Source organism: Balaenoptera physalus (genome assembly GCF_965194825.1).
Source record: "Balaenoptera physalus genome assembly, chromosome: 11".
NCBI lineage: Eukaryota > Metazoa > Chordata > Mammalia > Artiodactyla > Balaenopteridae > Balaenoptera > Balaenoptera physalus.
Genome location: NC_138896.1, coordinates 8,332,873 through 8,351,300, shown reverse-complemented (window position 1 = coordinate 8,351,300; position 18,428 = coordinate 8,332,873). Strand labels below are relative to the sequence as shown.

Here is an 18,428-nt window from a genome sequence, read left to right as displayed (position 1 = left end):
TGGGAGATTTGGATTGACATATATACACTAATATGTATAAAATAGATAACTGGGCTTCCCTGGTGGCGCAGTGGTTGGGAATCTGCCTGCCAATGCAGGGGACACGGATTTGAGCCCTGGTCTGGGAAGATCCCACATGCCGCAGAGCAACTGGGCCCGTGAGCCACAACTACTGAGCCTGCGCGTCTGGAGCCTGTGCTCTGCAACAGGAGAGGCCGCGGCAGTGAGAGGCCCGCGCACCGTGATGAAGAGTGGCTCCTGCTCGCCGCAACTGGAGAAAGCCCTCGCACAGAAACGAAGACCCAACACAGTCAAAAATAAATAAATTTAAAAAAAAACAAAAAAACCTTTAAGATTAAAAAAAAAAAGATAACTAATAAGAACCTGCTGTATAAAAAAATTAAATTTAAAAAAATTCCTCAGATTTTATGGCAAATAATGCAAATTCTTCCTGCAACATCCAATTGGATGTCAAGGAATCAAGGTTAAAATGCAGGTGTATATGTCTGGGCTATCTTAGTGCAGATCACTAATAGAGTGGACTTTCCTTCCCCTGAGTTCTGTACTGTGTTATTTGCACTGTATTAAAATAATAATAATGACACTGGTAACGGTAAAAAATAATGAGATTGTCACTGGACTTTGCTTGGTTTGGGGCTTTGATTTTTTTTTGTATAATTTTTACCTACTAGGGAAAAAAAAATCCTGTTTTTACTTTTAACAAAATGGTAATCTGACCAGTGTTTTGAGAACAGACGGCTACAAACACGTTAAAGAAAGCCCTAAGTGGGTTTCTTTTGATCAAAGAAAAATCCTTCTCTTAGTGTGGGAATTGGCCACTCTTCACCCAGACACCTCTTGCTGTGGTGTGTGTTAGTGGGTGAAGCGGAGGGGAGTAACTGAAGAGTTGAAGGACCCTCTGGTGCCCTTCTCTGAAGGCATCTCTGAAAGACCTATAACAAAATATTGAACAGCTACCGATCTTTTGAAGATAGTTGAATTTTGTTAGCTTAGAGCATGTAATATAAGACTCAGGATTTAACCAAACACTGCCAATTACTATTGAGAGTTGTGCTGATTACTATTTTTTCCAGCTTTATTGAGATATAATTGACATATAACATTGTGTAAGTTTAAGGCGTATAAAATGATTTGACACACTTATTTATTGCAAAAAAAAAAAAAAAAAACTACCACCGTAGCATTAGCTAACACTCCATCTCATCACATAATTACCATTTCTTTTTTGTGGTGAAAGCATTTAAGATCCACACTCTTAGCAACTTTCAGGTACTATAAAATACAGTATTGTTAACAATATTCACGATGCTGTGTACTAGATCCTCAGAACTTAATAATCTTATAAGCGGAAGTTTGTACCCTTTAATCAGTGTCTCCCAGTTTCCCCCACCCCCCAGCCCCTGGTGGCTACCACTCTGCTCTGTTTCTGTGATTCAGCTTTTTTATATTCAACGTATTTGTCTTTCTCTGCCTGTTTCACTTAGCGTAACATCCTCAAGGTTCATCTGAGTTGCTGTAACAGTAGGATTTTCTTCTCTCTCATGGCTGATATTCGTGTGTGTGTGTGTGCGTGTGTGTGTGTGTGTGTGTGTTGTTACATCTTCTTTATCTGTTCACCCATTGATGAATGCTTAGATTGTTTCCGTATATTGCCCTTTGTCAATAATGCTGCAGTGAACATGGGGGCACAGATTTCTTTGAGATCTTGTTTTCATTTCCTTTGGTTATATATCCAGAAGTAAGATTCTGGGATCATATGGTAGTTCTATTTTGAAATTTTTGAGGACCCTCCATACTCTTTTCCACAGTGGCTGCCCCAATTTACATTCCCACCAACAGTGCACAAGGGTTTCCGTTCTTCATATCCTTGTCAACACTTTTTTTTTTTTAACTCTTGTCTTGTTGACAACAGCCATTCTAACAGGTGTGAGATGATAGTTCATTATGGTTTCACATTTCTGATTAGTGATGTTGATCATCTTTTCATATACATGTTGGCCATGTGTATGTCTTGTTTGGAAAAATGTCTATTCAGTTCCTCTGCCCATTTTTTAATCAAGTTGTGGATTTTTGGTTTTGTTTTTTTTTTTTTTTTACTATTGAGTTGTGAGTTCTTTTTAATATTTATTTGTTTGCTTGTTTATGGCTGTGTCCAGTCTTAGTTGCGGCATGTAGGATCTTTCATTGCAGTGCATGGGTTTCTCTCTAGTTGCAGTGCGTGGGCTCTGTAGTTGCTGTGATGCATGGGTTTAGCTGCCCGGTGGCATGTGGGATCTTAGTCCCCTGACCAGGGATCAAACCCACGTCCCCTGCATTGGAAGGCGGATTCTGAACCACTGGACTACCAGGGAAGTCCCTGAGTTGTATGAGTTCTTTATATATTTTGGATATTAACCCCTTACCAGATATATGATTTGCAAATATTTTCTCCCTTTCTGTAAGTTGCCTTTTTATTTTGTTGATTGTTTCTTTTGCCGTGCAGAAGCTTTTTAGCTTGATGTAGTCCCGCTTATTTTTGCTTTTCTTGCTTGTGCTTTTGGTGTCATATCCAAAAAATCACTGCTAAGACAAATGTCAAGGAGCTTTTTCTCCCTGTGTTTTCTTTCAGGAATTTTGTGGTTTCGGGTCTTATATTTAAATCTTTATTCCATTTTGAGTTAATTTTTGTGATTTGTGTAAGAAAGGGGTCCAATTTCGCTCTCCTGCATGTGGTTATTCAGTTTTCCCAACACCATTTATTGAAGAGACTGTCTTTTCCCCATTAAGTATTCTTGGCTCCCTTGTCAAATGTTGGTTGACCATATATCTGAAAGTTTATTTCTGGGTTCTCAATTCTGTTCCATTGGTCTATGTGTCTGTTTCTATGCTGGTATCATAGTGTTTTGTTTACTATGGCTTTGTAGCTATATTTTTGTTTGAAATCAGGACATGTGATGCCTCTAGTTTTCATCTTCTTTCTCAGGATTGCTGTAGCCATTGAGGATCTTTTGTCATTCTATACAAATTGTAGGATTTTTTTTCTACTTCTGTGAAAAAAATGTCATTGGAATTTTGATATGGATTGCATTGGATCTGTAAATGGCTTTGGGGGAAGCATGGACATTTTAACAATATTAATTCTTATCCATGAACATGGGGTATCTTTATTTGTGTCTTCTTCAGTTTCTCTCATCAAAGTCTTGTGGTTTTCAGTGTACAGATCTTTCATCTCTGGTTAAATTTATTCATAAGTATGTTATTGTTTTTGATGCTAAAATGAATGGAATTATTTCTTTTTCAGATGTTTAGGTGTTAGTGTAGAGAAAGGCAGCTGTTTTCCATATGTTGATTTTTCTATTCTGCAACTTTACTGAATTCATCAGTTAGTTCTGGAGTTTTTTGGTGGGCCTTTAGGATTTTCTATATATAAGATCAGATCACCTGAAAACAAAGACTTCGTCCTTTTCAATTTGGATGCCTTTTTATTTCATTTTTCTTGCCTTACTGCTCTGGCTAGAACTTCCAGTACTATGCTCAATAAGAGTGGTGAGTGTGGGCACCCTTGTCTTGTTCCTGATTTTAGAGGAAAAGCTTTCAACCCTTCACCATTGAGTATGATGTTGGCTGTGGGTTTGTCATATATGGCCTTTAAATTATGTTGAGGTATGTTTCTTCTATACCCAATTTGTTGAGTGTTTTTATTATAAAAGTATGTTGTATTTTGTCAAATGCTTTTTGTGCATCTATTGAGATGGTTATATGATTTTTATCGTTCATTCTAATATTAATGTGGTGTACCACATTTATTGACTTGCATATGTTGAATCATCCTTGCATCTCAGGGACAATTCCCACTTGATCATGATGTATGATTATTTTAATGTGCTGTTGTGTTCAGTTTGCTAACATTTTATAGAGAATTTTTACATCTATATTCATCAGGGGTATTAGTCTGTGATCTTCTTTTAGTGTCTTTATCTGGCTTTGGTGTCAGGACAATGCTGGCCTCATAAAATGAGTTTGGAAGTATTCTCTTCATTTTTTGGAAAAGTTTGAGAGCATTTGGCATTAAATCTTCTCTAAATGTTTGGTAGTATTCACCGGTGAAACCATCTGGTCCTGGGCTTCTCTGTATTTTGGGGGTTTTGATTACTGATTCAAGCTCTTCACTCATAACTAGTCTGTTCAGATTTCTGTTGCTCAGTATCGGTTGTTTCTAGGAATGTGTCCATTTCTTTTAGGTTATGCAGTTTCTTGGTGTAAATTGTTCATAGTAGTCTTACATGATCCTTTGTATTTCTGTGATAGCAGTTGTAATGTCTGTCTTTCATTTCTGATTTTGAGTTCGCTTTTTTTTTTTTTCCTGAGTTAGCCTAGCTAAAGGTTTGTCAATTTTATCTTTTCAAAAACTGGCCTTGGGCTGATCACAGTAATCACTAATCTGTTTGTATTAATACAAATAATAAAATACATATTTGATGAAAATTTAAGTTACTTGTCATGTACTTAGGCAAGAATTTCACAGAGTAACATTTCTAGTCATTTAATGTCATGATATCTATTTCATCTTTTATTTCCGATGAATAGGAAGAGACCAACCTATTAAGAATTGTGATTTTTTTTTTGTTTGTTTGTTTAGACTTACAGAGGAACTTGTACAACTTTCCTCTGTAATCATTCCATTAACGTTTCCCTTAGTTTTTAATATTAATTACACAATATTTTAATTACACAGTTGTGTAATATTTTAATTGTAAAATTGTAATTGTGTAATATTTTAATTATACAATTAATATACTGTTAATGATTCCTTATTAAAAACTAAGACATATACAGGGTAAAGACAGTCTCTCCTGGCCTTCTCCCACTACCCTTGTCATTCTTCTTTCCTCCCCAGAGATAATCATTCTTAAGCTTGTGTGCCCTTCCAAAATTTTTCCTATATTTACATTATATATACTTGTACCTATACATGCATAGGCAGATTGATGTTTGTTAAAGTATTTATTTATCTAAACCAAATCAGATAATGTGAAGCTTATACTTTACATTAGATGATTTCAAGCCATGACTTTTTTTTTTCTCGTAAAAAGTCATTCTTTAAGGCTTATAGAAAGGCATTCTTCAAGGCTATTTTCTTTTTTCTTTCTTTTACCCAGTGTCTTAGTCAGCTCAAGCTGTCATAACGAAATAGCATAGACTGGGTGGTTTCAACAATAGAAATTTATTAGTTCTGTCACCTGAAGTTGGAAGTCAGGTGCCAGTGTGGCTGGGTTCTGGTGAAAGCCCTCTTCCTGGCTTGCAGACAGCCGCCTTCTCCTTGTGCCCTCACAGGGCTGGGGGAGAGAAAGAACAAATTCTATGGGGTCCCTTTCTCATAAGGGCACTAATCCTGTCATAAAGACCCACCCTCATGAGGTCATCAAAATCTAATTATCTCCCAAAGGCCCTATCGACAAATACCATCACATTGGGGGTAAAGGCTTTAACATATAAATATGAGAGACACAAACATTCAGTCCATAACACCCAGACTATGCCACTTCCTTTAATTAGTAATGTGAATAAAGGTGCCGACTTTTTTTTTTTTAAACATCTTTATTGGTAGGTGCTGACATTTTAAAAATGACTAAACCAAAGGGAAAATAAATACTTATTTAGGAGTTCAGATAATCTTATCAGAGTACAAAGATGGGGCTGAAAATGAAGATAAATTCAAAAGGGATAAAGGTCTAAAATTCCATTAAGCAAAAAAAAAAAAAAAATTCAGTTGTATGAATATAGGATGGGTAAAGCTTGAATTTGACAGCAATTAACATGAGAAGTATCTGGTGATGTTGACAATGACTAACTGATGTGATGTGTGAATGCAGTTTTCTGATAGTTTAATAGAAATATAATATCCTGATCAAGAGAGGCCATCAGTCTCTGCATTCTTCCCTTAGTAGGCTACTTTCAGAATACTGTATTCAGATATAGCAAATATAAGGAAAAATACAACCAAATCAGTGATTGTTTCTGTTTGTGCAATGTGGATACTGTCTAATGGGTTTGTGGAGACAGTTAATTACTAAAGTGCCTGTGAAATGCATGGTGACATAACTAGTATACAGCAAGTTTGAATTTCATAGAGTAGAATGCAATAAAATACTTGGTAGCTTTATAGAAAGTAAGCAAGAACTTGGTATTTTTATGATAAGGTATTAATTTTTTTATGTGCCTTTGATTATAATTGAAACAAATTTCAAGAGACAGTGGTCTAAATCATTCCAATCCAAGCATGGTCGCATGCACACCTGGGAGCTTGGTAGGAATGCAGACTCTCAGGCCCCATCCTAGGCCAGCTGAACGAAAACCAGCACTTTCACAAGATCCCCAGGTGATCCACATGATCATTAGAGCTTAAGAGCATGAAAACTTTCAATTGTGTTCAATGAAAGATTTAAAAAGCTATGAAAATGTCTCCAAACTTCTTTTTATACCCTCTTAAAGAGTGATGCAATACTTCAGGTAGAGTGAAAATGAAGGATGATATAATAGTGATGGCTTATGTGACTATTGCATTGTCCTTCTAGGCAATTCTATCATTCTTACATTTTCATATTTTTTTTAGCACAGATTGAAATGATTGCGTATTTGTGAGATAATTCCTAGGATGATTAAATAGCAAATGTTTTAAGATACAGAAAAAATAAGATCACTAAGATCCCACAGTGTACCTTAGATTTATAGGAGTCCATTGAACTCGTATTTTAATTGCAAAATGGAATGAGTTTTATTCTACTTTAAAAATATACAAATTTTTTGTTTTTTGGAAGAAAGAATCTTCTGGGGAAAAAAACCCTCAAAGAATAAAATTCGGTCCAGTAGACCCTGATGATATACCAAGTGTTAAGGATCTTTCAAAATATACTGGAAACCAGATTGTATATACGAAAATGTAGCTAAGAATGCGAAGTGATATGAAATAAGTATCACGTGAGTACTGTGAAGGTTTAGAAGAATGAGAGTTTTGTCAACACATTCATTAAGCATTAAGTGCCCATGAGGTGCCAGACATTGTTCTTGGAATTGGGATAAAATGGCCTATTGGAGCTTATGTTTTGGTGGCGGGCCCAGACAGTACCCAGCCAGTGAATGTTTGTATAATGCTAAGTGTTATAAAGAAAATACAGAGCCGGTGAGGGGATGGAGACAGATCAGGACCCCACAAAGCAGGGGCTTTCCTCCTCGTCTGTAATTAGGGGAACATGGAAGGAGTCGCCATTCGACCGGACACTGAATGAAACGAGAAAGAGCCGTGTGGGGTGAAATGGCCCATAAACAAAACTGCAGCAAGATTTTCTGCTCTAAAGACCTTTCATCTCCTTAATTGAGTGAAACTGCCTACAGCCTCAGGGTTATTACCCAGGATGCAAATACCATCAACCCCTGCTTTCTTCATCAGCTTGGTGTCCCGAAATATGTCCCAGCACAAGCAGCAGCGGGAGCTCCACAAAGAGCCCGTCGCTCCCACAGCTCAGAAGCCTTTCCACCCAGTGGTGTGAAAACACTGGTCACTTGTTACCAGACTTAGTTCAAGTTAAACACAACAGATCCACTCTTTTTAAAAAATATTTTATTTATTTATTTATTTTGGCTGCGTTGGGTCTTGGTTGCTGTGTGCGGGCTTTCTCTAGTTGTGACGAGCGGGGGCTACTCTTCGTTGCGGTGCGCGGGCTTCTCACTGCGGTGGCTTCTCTTCTTGCGGAGCACGGGCTCTAGGCGCGTGGGCTTCAGTAGTTGTGGCTCGTGGGCTCTAGAGCGCAGGCTCAGTAGTTGTGGTGCATGGGCTTAGTTGCTCTGCAGCATGTGGGATCTTCCCGGACCAGGGCTCGAACCCGTGTCCCCTGCATTGGCAGGCGGAGTGGAGTCTTAACCACTGCACCACCAGGGAAGTCCCCAGGTCCACTCTTGAGCTCAGTCTGTTTCCACCCCTGTAAATTGGGGGAAATACCTAACTTGCATGGCTATTGTGAAAATTTTAGCTAATATACATCAAATACCTGGCATATATTAAGTGTTTAAAAAACAGGAGCTATTATTATTACTCACCATTGTGGTTATTAGTTCATTTATATCTACCTTAATATGTGGCAATCAAATTACAAATGTTCCCCCAGATTCTTCATCATCTGACTTAGTTTCAGTCTCATTATTTGTTCTATGGAGTAATTTTTATAATGATTTAGAGTTCCCATAAACGAATAAGAGTTCCCTACCTCGTGCCTCCCCTCAGCCTACCATAGTCAGCTGCTCCCTCCAGGGTATGGTAGTGGAAGGTAGGTGTTGAGTGGGTGGGCCTCTCCAGGGCAGTTTGGGGGGATCAGTGTAAAATATGCGTGAGTGACATTGTGGGAACTCAGCTGCATGAAAGGCGAAGATTTTATCACGTCTGCTTTCAGCCGTCCTCCAAACCTCCCAGAATCGTTCACAAATGTGAACACATTTCCATTCTTCAAACACATGGGCGACTGGCTGGGAGCAATCCCTCAGGGGCCTGCAAAAGGGGTTTCAGTGTTTGACAGCCATCCCGAGCCCGGGGAACAGGAGAGAGGCCTCACTGTGGGACGGGGCTCTAGTCTGTCCCTCGCCCCTGAGATTTTCAGAGTCATGTCTGGTTAACCTGAGCTGTCAGATCCCATTTCCTGACCTGCTGTCATCGAACACTTCAGATTTAGTTTTCTCTGAAATATTAAAAAAAAAAAAAAAAGTAAAGATTTGGATACTGTGTCTTCTTCCAACTTAACACTCTGTTTCATAAACTTAATGGCTTTTGCTCATTTTAAAAAGCAGTGAGGGAAGGGGGTTGGTCATGGAAAATAGATAACTATTCTGACTGAATAAGTTTACTTAAAATGTCATGTAGGGGCTTCCCTGGTGGCGCGGTGGTTGGGGGTCTGCCTGCTAATGCGGGGGATGCGGGTTCGAGCCCTGGTCTGGGAGGATCCCACATGCCACGGAGCGGCTGGCCCCGTGAGTCACAATTGCTGAGCCTGCGCGTCTGGAGCCTGTGCTCCACAGCAGGGGAGGCCGCGACAGTGAGAGGCCCGCGCACCGCGATGAAGAGTGGCCCCCGCTTGCCGCAACTGGAGAAAGCCCTCGCGCAGAAACGAAGACCCAACACGGCCAAAAATAAATAAATTTAAAAAAAAAAATGTCGTGTAAAACTACATCAACAAAATAGGACCAACCCAAGAGCTAGAATCATTGGATTTTTATACAACATAATGCCCGTGATAAATACTAAAAACCATAACTGCCTAAAACAACACTGAAGGAATGTGAAGAAGGGATGAGTGAAGGAGGGAGGAAAGAGGAAGAAGGGGAGGGGAGGGGGAGGGAAGGTGAGAAGAGGAACAAGGAACATGAAGAAGGAAAGGACGGGGGAGAAGGAAAGGAAGAGAGAAACCCAGCATCTGGCTTAGAGAGCACTTAGAGACCAGGGGACGCACAGGCAGAGCTCTGGTGGCAGGTTTATTTCCGCCTTGCTTCCTGGCTTGGCTTCTGTGGAACGGCCCTGAGTCATGGTGATAGCGATTCTCATCCGATGGCAAGACGGCCTTTGCAGAGGAAAGTCTGAGCCGTCAAGGTGTTCAGGCTAGGGCAGTGCCCGCAGCAATCAGAGTTCACACCTTCGAGAACAGACCAGGAAGTGGCCTCCTGTTGGAGATGCCCCTGATTTATGTTGAGTCTCAGTCATCACTGTGGTGGCCAAAAATTAGGTGTGCCCCTCACGTCTCTCCTGTGTCCCAGGTACTCTCAGAAAATGGTAACAGAGGCAGGAGGGCATGGTGATCCAGTCCACCTGTGCTGAGAGATGCATGTCACATGGCTGGGAGGACCATCTCACCTTTCCATAAGAAGTCAGCCCAGTGGGTCTGCCTCTGATGGGTCCCGGCTACCCCCAAGTGGTGTTCCTTCTGGCAGTAGAACAAGGGGCAGACGCAGGACATCACTGGGTGGTACACAGCACTGCTCCTGGGGTGGGACTCGCAGGGTGTGGGAGGTGATGGTGGCAGTTGCAGTGGAAGTGATGAGGTGGGTGGAGGTTAGCTTGCTCTGGGTTAGGGCTCTTTGATCAGAAAGATACATTACTTTTTTCTAATTTATTTATTTTTGGCTGCGTTGGGTCTTCGTTGCTGGGCGCGGGCTTTCTCTAGTTGCGGCGAGCAGGGGCTTCTCTTTGTTGTGGAGCACGGGCTCTAGGCGCATGGGGCTTCAGTAGTTGTGGCACGTGGGCTCAGTAGTTGTGGCTCATGGGCTCTAGAGCGCAGAGTCAGTAGTTGTGGCACACGGGCTTAGTTGCTCCGTGGCATGTGGGATCTTCCCGGACCAGGGCTTGAACCCATGTCCCCTGCATTGGCAGGCACATTCTTAACCACTGTGCCACCAGGGAAGCCCAGAAAGATACATTTCTGATTGATGCTCTTTATTCCTTTCCGTAAATGCTACTTTCCATATGGAACCATTTCCCTCTAGATTGTTCCTTAAAGAACATCTTGAGCATACCTTGCGGTGCAGTTCTGATGCTACAGATTCTCTCACTTATGTGTGTATGAAAATGTCCTTATTTCACCCTCATATTTGAAGGATATTCTGCTCCTCTCCTCTGCAGTCCCCAGGCAACCACTGATTTTCTATCACATAGATAACTTTTTACATGAAAGGCCAGAAAATAAATGGAAACAGAGTGTGTATTCTTTTTTTTTGGTCTAGCTTTACCGCAACATCATAATTTTGAGATTCATCCATGTTGCGTGTGCATCAGTAGTTCATTCCTTTATGTTGCTGAGTAGTGTTTCATTGTGTGGTTATATCACAGTTTGTTTACCCATTCACCTGCCCTGAGTATTTGTATATGAGTCTCTGCATGGATACGTGCTTTTTTTTTCTTTTGGGTGGCCTAGAAGTGGCATGCTGGATCATATGGTAGGTGAATATTTATGTTTTTACCAAACTGCTAAACCGTTTTCCAGTGTGGTTGTACCATCTTACATTCTCATCATCTGTGGTCGGCAGTCAGCGATACACCTTTAAATAAGGCCCTACCTGCTCCCAATCTTCCCATGCTTCAGCTGTTGCTATACACAGGCACAAATTGAATTCAATTCAAAGTCATGGAACGTGGGCTTTATTACACGGGCAAGGAGAAATCGCTAAAGTTGTTTTGGATGTGAGCTCAGAGAATTATTCTTTGGCAGAGAATTCTGTGGCCTGGGGAACTTGGAACACAGTCCGGAGGGGGAAGCTATGGCCACGGGCAGGCGTTTCCCTGGCTGAGAGGATTCTTTTCCTGTGTGGAGGGGAATAGCCAAAGGGTGACCAGAGTGGGGCCCTCTAAAGTGTGGGGTGCAGGCGGCAGCCATCTTGCCCAGGTCTAAGGGCAGAACTATTCCCCTCTCCTAATCCAAATTCTAACCATGTTTAAAAACCCACCTTAGGTCCTCACTCACATGGTATCTTCTGTCACTGTGGCCGCTCTGTGTATCTCCTCCTCAGCTGTTGGGTGTCTGCCCTTCTCCGTGTCTCACTTACCAGTTTGTCTGTTAGCTCTTGAGGCAAGCACTCTATCCCTTTTTTCTTCTTGTGTCTGACAAAGTATTATGTACATAATAGCTGTTCAGAAATGTGGGTTGAATGAATGAAGTGCTGCTGGTAGTTGGTTTTTCTCAGCTCCTAGGGGTCACCTGAGAGAGTGTCCAGCACGCTTCAGCGTTTACCATACGTAGGACCCAGGGTACGACTGGGAGCTCGTTACCCACGCTCTGCTCTCATCCTTTGCTAACAGTTCGTCCTTAGTTGGCTGACGCTACCCCAACTCGGTACTTTCTCTTACCTTATACTGACCCAGGGTGAACTCTGATTTGTTCTTCTGATGTCCTCTCATCATTGTCTCTTTAGACTACATCCTCACTAACTGTATTAAATAACCCAGAACCAAAGAGGTAATTGTTTTCAGGTTTCTGACCTTCCCAGCCTTGGCTTTATTTCTGTCAGATAGGTCACTAGAGACCCTGGCCATAAGCATTCCCAAGTGAGTCATGTCTCCGTGTATTTGCTGATCCTTCCCTCCTTCTCCTTCTAGACGACGTCCTGGAGTCTTTCAAAACTCAGCAAAGCAGCAGCTCTTCCTGGAAGGCTTCTCTCTTTAAGAGATTTCCATTATATCTCCTGTCTTGTCTTTTGTTTCAGGTGTACAGTGTAATGATTTGGTAATTGTGTATATTGCAAAATGAGCACCGCAATAAGTCTAGTTAGTATCCATCACCTCACAGTTACAGTTTGTTTCTTGTGATGAGAACTTTTTAGATCTACTCTCTTAGCAACTTTCAGATATGCAGTACAGTGTTATCATCTGTAGTCACCATGCTGCACATTGCATCCCCCTGACTTAATTTTTTTTATAACTGAATTTGTACCTTTTGACCCCCTTCACCCGTTTCTCCTATCCCCCAGCCCCTACCTCTGGCAACCACCAATCTGTTTTCTGTATCTATGAGTTTGGTTTTTTTGTTTTGTTTCTTTTAAAGTCCATACATAAGTGAGATCATACAGTATTTGTTTTTCTCTTACTTATTTATTCACTTAGCATAATGCCCTCAAGGTCCATCCGCATTGTCGCAAATAGCAGGATTTCCTTGTTTTTATGGCTGAATAATACTTTCTTTCTCTCCCTTCTTCCAGCACGTCCCCGTAAACCCCTCTCATTCTCCTTAAAAAAACTGGCCCGTAATTACTGATTACTTGCCTGTTACCCTATCTGAAGATAAGGACCATGCCTCATTTGACTTCATGTTTCAGCATCTAACACGGTGCTGGTACATAGTAATGTCCAGAAAATCAGTTAATGAATCAGTAAATTAATGACTGAAAGAATTCATTCGTATTCATCTTTCATTCTCTTATTTTCTCTTCATGTCTTCCCCTCTTAACTTTTGTTTCTGTTTTTCTCCACTGTGACTAAATTTCTGCAAGGTAATAGAAATAATATGAGCTTTGTGACCTTTAGAGTTTTCTTAGCTCGACAGATGTTGGAAGATGGATTTTGAACCCTAGCAAACAAATTGGAAAAGTTTAAATGTTGTGGGTAGATGTGGCAATGAAGATTTTATTGGTGTCTGTCATGAGGGTGGGAACATCAGTGAGGTTAACATTCTTTGCTCAGGAATGAGAGGCCTCTGGACAGATCTGCCCTATTCTAACGGCAACACAAATAAAATTCTGTCACACTGAGATGTTAGGTAGTTGACCTTTCTCCAATCTGGAGGTCTCCCAAGATGTCCATTATGGAAACCAAAGGTAAAGACACTGTTTAAAACCTTCCAAACTTGGTTTAGCCCAGATACTTTTCATAGGGATATGACGAAATAATAAAGGTCCTAATACACTGGTCAGCAAGTCGTGGGTGCTAATAAATGCTAGGCTTTCGTCGTTATCCTCCTTCCCGAGCTTCCTAAGGTTCCCAGAGACCTAAGTTTCCTTGACATTTCTCTTCGGATCAATGACATGAATAAGGGACAGATGCAAACTGTACGTGCCAATCACCAACGTGCACATCTTCTTTACAGATGGCAGGAACTCAATTCTCCTCTTCTGCACCTATGTTTTCTTTGAGAGTAAGATGCTTTTGACTGCACTCCAGCTATTGATTATGGAGAATGTTCTGTACAGACTTCCTGAGGGCCGTCCAGGAAACTCACACGTAGTCAGGCACCGGTCCACTCGTCCAAAATCCTCCTCACAGATCCCTTTCCTAAGAGCACTGTGCAGTGATCCATCTTTTCCTACCTTTGCTTGAGGGAGGGGCTCTAGACCTTAGCAGCAGGGGTAGGGAACACCTGAGCAGGTGTTTTGAGAGGTATAGCGTCAGACCAGCGTGAAGAGGAGCCAAGTCGAGAGCCAGCAGCCAGTTTATCAGCATTAAGATTCTCAGCAGAGACTCTCCGGTCCCAACCTGAATCCAGTTAAAGTGGTGGTAGTTAATCTGGGATACCCTAGTGACGCTATATCTACGGTCACATTAAATAGATGCTAAGGTACTGAAAATGTTTTGAAAACAAACAAAACATAAAGGTAATGGGGAAAATAGCTATAGTGCTTAATTTGCTTACTTGAAAAACGTCGTCTTAATGGCTTTACATTCAGCTTTGGGAAATACAGTTCAGATGAATTTTCATTTAATAATTATGTTATGTAACACAGGTGTAGACTTCCCCTATTGCTTGCACACAACCCCTGTTAATTGCAGCAATAGAAGTTGCTTACGGAAAAGCTTACGCCTCTGAAAGCATTGTCAAGGGAACTGGGATGGTCAGTAACCCTTCAGTGTCTAAAGGTACCAAACCTGTCTTCCAGGACTCCTCTTGCCTAAGAAAATGAAAGAGGAATTGTTTCCTTCCAAATCCTTACAAGCTTGTGAAGGTGAGGCTGCGTTTACTGGTCCACTTTCCTTAAGTCTCTGCAGTCAAAAGTCCTCAAGGCCAGGACCCTTGGAGAGTCTGTCAACCTCATGTTGTTGGCAGTGGTTCATTTTGAGAGATTCCAGAAACACCCACTTAAATCATTTTTTCTTTGTCTTTTCAGGAGCATCTAAAGGCCTTTGATGATGAAATCAATGCCTTTTTGGACAATATGTTTGGACCTCGGGGTGAGTGAGCTGCTTGAGAACTTAATGTGGAAGGAACCTGGTTTAGTTAGAGAAGAGGATGCTGTCCTTTCTGGTGTCTTGAAAATGGTACTTGGCATGGAGGGACTTACCCGCCCTCACCTTCGATGTCCTCCCCCCAGAACATGCAGAGGCGCCCTGCCTCCTGCTCAGCCTCTCCTGGGATTCAAGCTCCGGGAGCAGGAACAGAGTGCCGTGTGCTCCTTGCCTCTGGCCGCCACGGTGGCGGTACCCTTCCTTCCAGGTCTGCTGCTTCCTCTCCCCCTTCCGCCCATCCTCCTCCCACCTCCTCACGTGCACAGTCACATGCAGTCCTTCTGCCCTTACCCGTCCTGGTCCGCTCCCTCTAAAGATGTGTGGGCTTCGTCTGCCCAGGGCCACAGGGTGGGGCTCCTCAGCTCCGCCATCCGAGTGTCCCGGCGGTTCCTCCATCACCGGTCACTCAGGCCACTGCAGGGCATCCTCATGCGTCTGCCCCTTTCTCATCATCTGTTAAGCGCCAGCTGCTATGATACTTTAGAAGCCTAAATCATAGAATGCGGTACTCTAGCTCAGCACTCCCCAGCCCCTTCCGGCGTCCTCAGGATGAAAACCCAGTTCCTCATCGTGGACCGCGCAGCCCTGTACCGTGCAGCCGCAGCTGCCTCCCCGACACCAGTGCTGCTCTAGACGTCTCTCGTTTCCTCGACGCGTGAAAGTCGTTCAGATGCTCTTCCTCCCGCTGGGTCCTCCCCCTCCCCAGTGTAGTCAGCTCCTCCGCATACGTCAGGTGCCGGCTTGAACGCTACCTTCTCCGATAGGCTCTCCCTGACCAGGATGGCAGAGGTTTGCCCTCGAGAGTGGCAAGTCGAAAGCCTCTCGTTATGCTGTACTTCAGCCTCTCTGGAGTTCCTTCATACGCTTTATTCATAGCTCTTTCTCCCACGAGGGCAGGATCCGTGACTGTTATCTCCAGGGTGTATTACGGTTCTAGGAACCTGTGAGACACTATATTTTGCAAATAAATGAATAAATTTTCAACAGCATGTTTTGTTTCCCTTGAGCCTTGCTGGTTCACAAAGCTGGAAAATCTACAGGTTCTCTCCTCAGCATTATTGGGTGGGAGGAGGAGGGAAGTGAGGACGTTTTCCTCTTTCTCAAAATCTTTAAACAGAATCACACAGAGATGACTTAGACCGCTCTCCAGTTTCCATACAGGCTCCATAAACCATCCTGTGTGAACGACTATTGATATAGTTTTAGTGAAACTATACTGATTGTACAGAGCTTTAAGATATATGTATATTTTTTCACATTGCCTTTGGTTTTCGTTTTGTTTTGCATTTTATCCTTGTGATGATCCTACAGGCAGGGTGGGACCTGTGGCTCGTAACCTGCTTTGTTTGACGTGTTCTCTGCTGTACCGTTGTAGCGGGTAGCGTCGAGGGCGTGATGCTCTAACAGGCATGCGGGGCTTCTGGGTGACAGGCTTTCTGCGTGACATTTGTACTAGAACCATCAGTGTCTCTGAGCCAAGATCACACTGAACTTTGCCATTGGTAAGGTCACTGTGACCTGGGATTATTTATTATTACTGTGGACGGGGATTAATTAAGGATTGGATTGCAGTTGTTTGCTCAGCTGTGGTCATTTTTGTGGGAGTTTCCTTTGTAGCAAGGAGGTTGTGAGATTGACAGTTGACAGCTGGATCAGGTGACCTCCACAGTGACAGGGAGTCTAGCCTCCAGGCCATCAAGTGCCCACTTCCCCTTTGAGGGGTGGCCCAAACTTAAGTTGTCTGGCAGGCCTCCTGCTAAACCGGCAGGTGTCCCCAAGCCTTTTCTGACTTTACCTACACCACGTTGGTACCATCAGGGGAGACGGTTCTAGGCAAATACGTGACCCAGATGCAGAGCTAACATCTCAAGCCCCAAAGATAATAAATGATATAAGTATCTGCTCCCATCTTTTGGTTGAAACAGTTACGGTCTTCCCCAACAGCGGCGGCAAACATTTACAGGGCTGGGACAAAAGAAAATGCCAGCCTCAGGCGCTGTGTTAGCTAAACGTGCTTGACTCAGTGTGTCGATTGATACGCATTTAATGACTCTTCCCGTCAACTCTTCACTAAGTGGCGATAAGTTACGAGTGAGACAGAGTAGAAACATAAGATGTAGTCGGGTCTCATGGAGCGTGCACTGTGGCTGGGAGGTAGAACCGTCACCTCTGAGGCAGTCGGAGAGCAAGGAGGTAGACCATGCGTGCTCGTTTCTGGGGCTGTCGTAGCAAAAGCCCACAGACTGTACGGCTGGAAACAGCAGCAGTTTATTCTCCCACGGCTCTGGAAGTCAGGGTGTCGGCAGGGCCCTGCTCCCTCTGCGCTGCAGAGAAGCCCGTTCATGCCTCGGCCCTCGCTGCTTTCTGCTGTTGCCTTGTGGCTGCGTGGCTCCGTCTCCGCCTTTGTCTCCATGTGGCCTTTCCCTCCTTGAGAGCCAGTCTGCCCTGCTTGTCAGGACGGACACTGGTCACTGAGCAGCGCCCACCCTAATCCACTACGACCTCATCTTAACCGGCTTACGTCTGCAAAGGCCCTATTTCCAAATAAGGTTGTATTCACGGATACCAGGAGTTAGGACGTGAACACATCTTTCTGGGGGACACACAGTTCAACCCCTAATACCATTAACAAGAGGCAGGGTGGCAGTTTAGTTCAAGTTATTTAACTTTTTTACCCAATTTTTCTCAATCATAAAGTGGAGATAGTACCACCTATGTGATGGATTTATCTATCACCTCGCCTGTGGTGATGGCATCACAGGGGTTTGCACATATCCAGACTCAGCAAATTGTACACAGTAAACATGTGCAGGACTTTATCAACTACACCTCCATAAAGCTGTTAAAAATATCACCTATATCATTAGTTTGTTTTGAGAATTTTTAAGACGTTAATGTATATACAAGGCTTTAGGACTGTGTGTGGCACAAAATCAGTGCTCAGTAAATGTTAATTATAATAACAGTATTATAGCCATGATAACATGTAAATTGTGAAATAACTATTTTGTCATGCAGATGACGAGCTGTAGTTAGGGAAGAGCAGTGGGAATTGGCTTCCTTCAGAGGCCAGGACCTCGATCTGGGGGTTGAGGGACACGGAGGCTTTAGGCCACGTGGCACGTAGAATGTGGAGGGGACGTTAGGAAGTGGCACAGTGCACAAAATTTATGACGGATAATTGTGAGCCAGCTGTGCAAAAGGTAATATCTGTTAGTTGCGTGAATGCTCCTCTCTTACCTTTTTATCTCTGTCAGAATAAGGAGAAGTTTACAGAAGAAGCGGTGGGACAGAGCTTGAGAAGGCACTTTGCTCACAGAAATGGTGCTCTGTAGGATGGCGGGTGTAGAGAAGCTCGGGGTAGATGGGGTGGCAGGGAGCAGAGAGGGGAACTGAGACCGCGGGGGCCCGAGGGATCAGGAAGAGGGAGAAACCAGTTCCTACAGCTCTGTTTACAGAGATCAAAAGCAGCATGCAGTTGTCGTAATTCTGGGCCAAGTCATTTTCTCTGTTTAAGCCACAAAAAGGAGCAGAGAACAAAAATCGTTTTGTGCCTACAGTTATTTTCTAATTGCTATATTATAGATCTATTATGTGTGTCTTATTTAGGTTTAAAAATGTTAAAACCTAGATGAACAGAGGGGGGCACCTCTGTCCAGGTTCTTGCCGCCTGGCTCTTTGTACT

At 42.8% G+C, this 18,428-nt stretch overlaps 1 protein-coding gene and 1 long non-coding RNA gene across 3 annotated transcripts in view; one reads left to right on the top strand and one right to left on the bottom strand.

The window, feature by feature from the left end:
- Positions 1-18,428, top strand: part of ELOVL2 (ELOVL fatty acid elongase 2) — a 63,168-nt gene that overhangs the window by 25,578 nt on the left and 19,162 nt on the right. Inside the window, exon 2 of one of the 2 annotated variants that reach the window (XM_082413408.1) lies at positions 14,626-14,689. The exons of the other annotated variant lie outside the window; for it this stretch is intronic. Coding sequence (XP_082269534.1) covers positions 14,626-14,689 — 64 coding nt within the window. The remainder of the gene's footprint in view (positions 1-14,625; positions 14,690-18,428) is intronic. 2 annotated transcript variants of the gene reach the window in all.
- Positions 35-17,109, bottom strand: LOC309638004. The gene is made up of 2 exons (XR_014250942.1): positions 9,211-17,109; positions 35-8,911 (listed from the first exon to the last, which is right to left on the bottom strand). It is a non-coding gene; the product is annotated as an uncharacterized lncRNA (long non-coding RNA).